The 2,602-nt window shown below is 39.7% G+C and overlaps 1 protein-coding gene across 1 annotated transcript in view; it reads left to right on the plus strand.

Annotated features, from left to right (window-relative positions):
• LOC103772605 (ephrin type-A receptor 3-like) overlaps positions 1-1,704 on the plus strand; it is a 75,434-nt gene extending 73,730 nt beyond the window's left edge. Inside the window, exons 4-6 of the mRNA XM_008939943.1 lie at positions 420-575; positions 1,051-1,386; positions 1,468-1,704. Coding sequence (XP_008938191.1) covers positions 420-575; positions 1,051-1,386; positions 1,468-1,508 — 533 coding nt within the window. The 3' untranslated portion in view covers positions 1,509-1,704. The remainder of the gene's footprint in view (positions 1-419; positions 576-1,050; positions 1,387-1,467) is intronic.
• Positions 1,705-2,602: the final 898 nt, after the last annotated feature.

The raw sequence follows: 2,602 nt of genomic DNA on the forward strand, positions 1-2,602 counted from the left end.
AGACATAGTTTGCAATTAGCGTGCCCTTGTAAGCAAACCTTGGTAGCGGAGGGAGAATAAAGTTAGTTTTTTATGCAGTATAGGGACAATGTTTGGTTAAATGAAACAGAAGAGAAGAAAAATAAGTGAAGTTCTCAAAATGCAACATAGAAAATGTTTCTTTTTAGCGAGCAATACACTGTTTAGTTTTCCAGGCAAAATTAAATGCAAATTCAAGTTGATGCATGAAGAGCTCCCTTCTACCAAGAGGTTTTATTTCCATCAGCTTTCTCGTTATAAGAAAAATCTGTATTTTTAAGCCATAGATGTCTGCAAAATGTGATCTATATATGGATAGGTCCCAGGGCAGTAGTAAAGTCACAAGTTAAAATCAAGGAAATGTCCATGGAATTTAAAGTTATATTCTCATTATGTTTCAGCTTGTCGACCTGGGTTCTACAAAGCCTCTGCTGGCAATGTGAAGTGTGCCAAATGCCCACCTCACAGCTCTACCTATGAAGAAGCATCTCTGAACTGCAGGTGTGAAAAGAATTACTTTCGCTCTGAGAAAGACCCTCCATCCATGGCTTGCACCAGTGAGTAGCATCATTATGCTCGGGGCTGTCATTCTTGCTCCTCCATCTGTATCTCAGCAGCTTGCTTGCTTCCTGTCATGTCCCATTGCAGTCAGCCATCCACTGCCTCCCATGTCTTCTTACATGTTGGACAGGCTACCAAAAATTGGTGGAATGGATTTCTGTCCTGCTATTTTCATCTTCTCCTTCTTATTCTCTGTCAGACTTCAGAAGGAGAGCTACAATTTTTAAATTGCTACCAATATTTTCAGCCCTTAATCCTGGACTGCACCCTGAGAGTACCCTCTGTCTATAAGAAAACATGGTCCTTGATAGTCTAGGTTTATAGTCCAGTGAAATATCTCAGCAGTCTCTACAGCGAGTAACTGGAAGTGTTTGGTTATTTATATTTTTTACTGGTTTTGTGGCCTTGTTACTCCCATCTTAGAGCACTATGGAAAATCTCATCCCTCTGATTTCCCATTTGCTTTTATAGGACCACCATCTGCTCCAAGAAACGTTATCTCTAACATCAATGAGACGTCCGTTATCCTGGACTGGAGCTGGCCTCTTGACACTGGAGGTCGGAAAGATGTCACTTTCAACATCATTTGCAAAAAATGTGGAGGAAACATCAAGATGTGTGAGCCGTGTAGTGATAACGTGCGATTCTTACCCCGTCAGACTGGACTCAGCAACACCACGGTGACAGTAGTGGATCTTTTGGCACATACCAATTACACTTTTGAGATTGATGCAGTCAATGGGGTATCTGACTTGAGTACGCTTTCCAGACAATTTGCTGCTGTCAGCATCACAACTAATCAGGCTGGTGAGTCTCTTACTGATTACATTTTCTCTGTTCAAAACTACCAAGATAGATGTACCTTTGTTTTCTTTTCCTATTTCACAGGAGTTACTCTGACCACTCATGTGCTGTGGTTAACTAATTGATTTGAATATGCAAGTGAAAGAAGAAATAAAAAACCCAGTGTGTGTTGCTGTCAAAGAACCTGGCAGCATAACTGTTATGATTAACTCCCAGTTCCCAGTTAATAGTCTCTAATAGCCGGCTCACATGATTCCTTAGCCAGAATGTGTTTTATTAATAAAACCAGAATTTAATAAAACACTCATTTCAATAATCTCCAACATAAATTACTGTAATAATCTTAGTGATTAATTTTGATTAAATAGAAGTAAAAAAATGCTTTGATGTTAGACACATAAAAAGCTAACATTAGAGAGTTTTAAAACACTGCTTTTTATTTTTTTCCTTTCCAACTAGTCTCAGCGATTCTGAATTATTGCCAACATGGTGGGGGTGTGGAACTGAGTACTGCTCCTATTTTGGTCCTAGTGTTGTAGCTGATAGTGTACAAAGGGACTGCTCTGCTTTCATGGAGAATATTCAAGTCATTGAGGCCCTGCATGAGCACAGCAGCATGCCCTGACTGTTGGATCAGAGCTTTTGTCACTACTACAATATTCTACCATTTGCTTCTCATTTGACAAGGTTCCATTTATCTGAAAGATGTGAAGAATCTAGACTCTTGTCTAGCATTTGTTTCGGTACTATTTTTCTAGGAGCAATATTTGCTCCTAACCCAATACTTGGAGTAGAGAGAAAAACTGGATCCTGAAATTTATGTAGTTCTGCTCCAAGTGATTCACCATTAGGAAGCTTTCTACTGAAAGTATGCATGTGTGCAGTAAGTCTTCTCCTACCTCCCACCCCATCCCCAAAATACCTATCATTTCTGTCTTCCTCAAACCACAAACCAAGTTAACATTGTTCTAAGTAGACGTTCTCCAGACATTCTCTAGTGGGCTACATTATTGCAGTGTTTTTCACTATGAAGGTTATCTCTCTCTTCCTCAGGTAGCAGATCAGTGGGAGACATAAAAATGTGAGAACAGACTGTTTCCTGACAGCAGTGACTACTTTTCCAAATGCTCTGGAGGATTGTCTAACTATGCAATAGGCAGACGGAGGTTTTTCTACCCAGTTGAAAAAATCTTCTCAAGATCTCTTTCTCATCTAGTTA

Source organism: Merops nubicus, unplaced genomic scaffold (genome assembly GCF_000691845.1).
Source record: "Merops nubicus isolate BGI_N331 unplaced genomic scaffold, ASM69184v1 scaffold2605, whole genome shotgun sequence".
Taxonomy (NCBI): domain Eukaryota; kingdom Metazoa; phylum Chordata; class Aves; order Coraciiformes; family Meropidae; genus Merops; species Merops nubicus.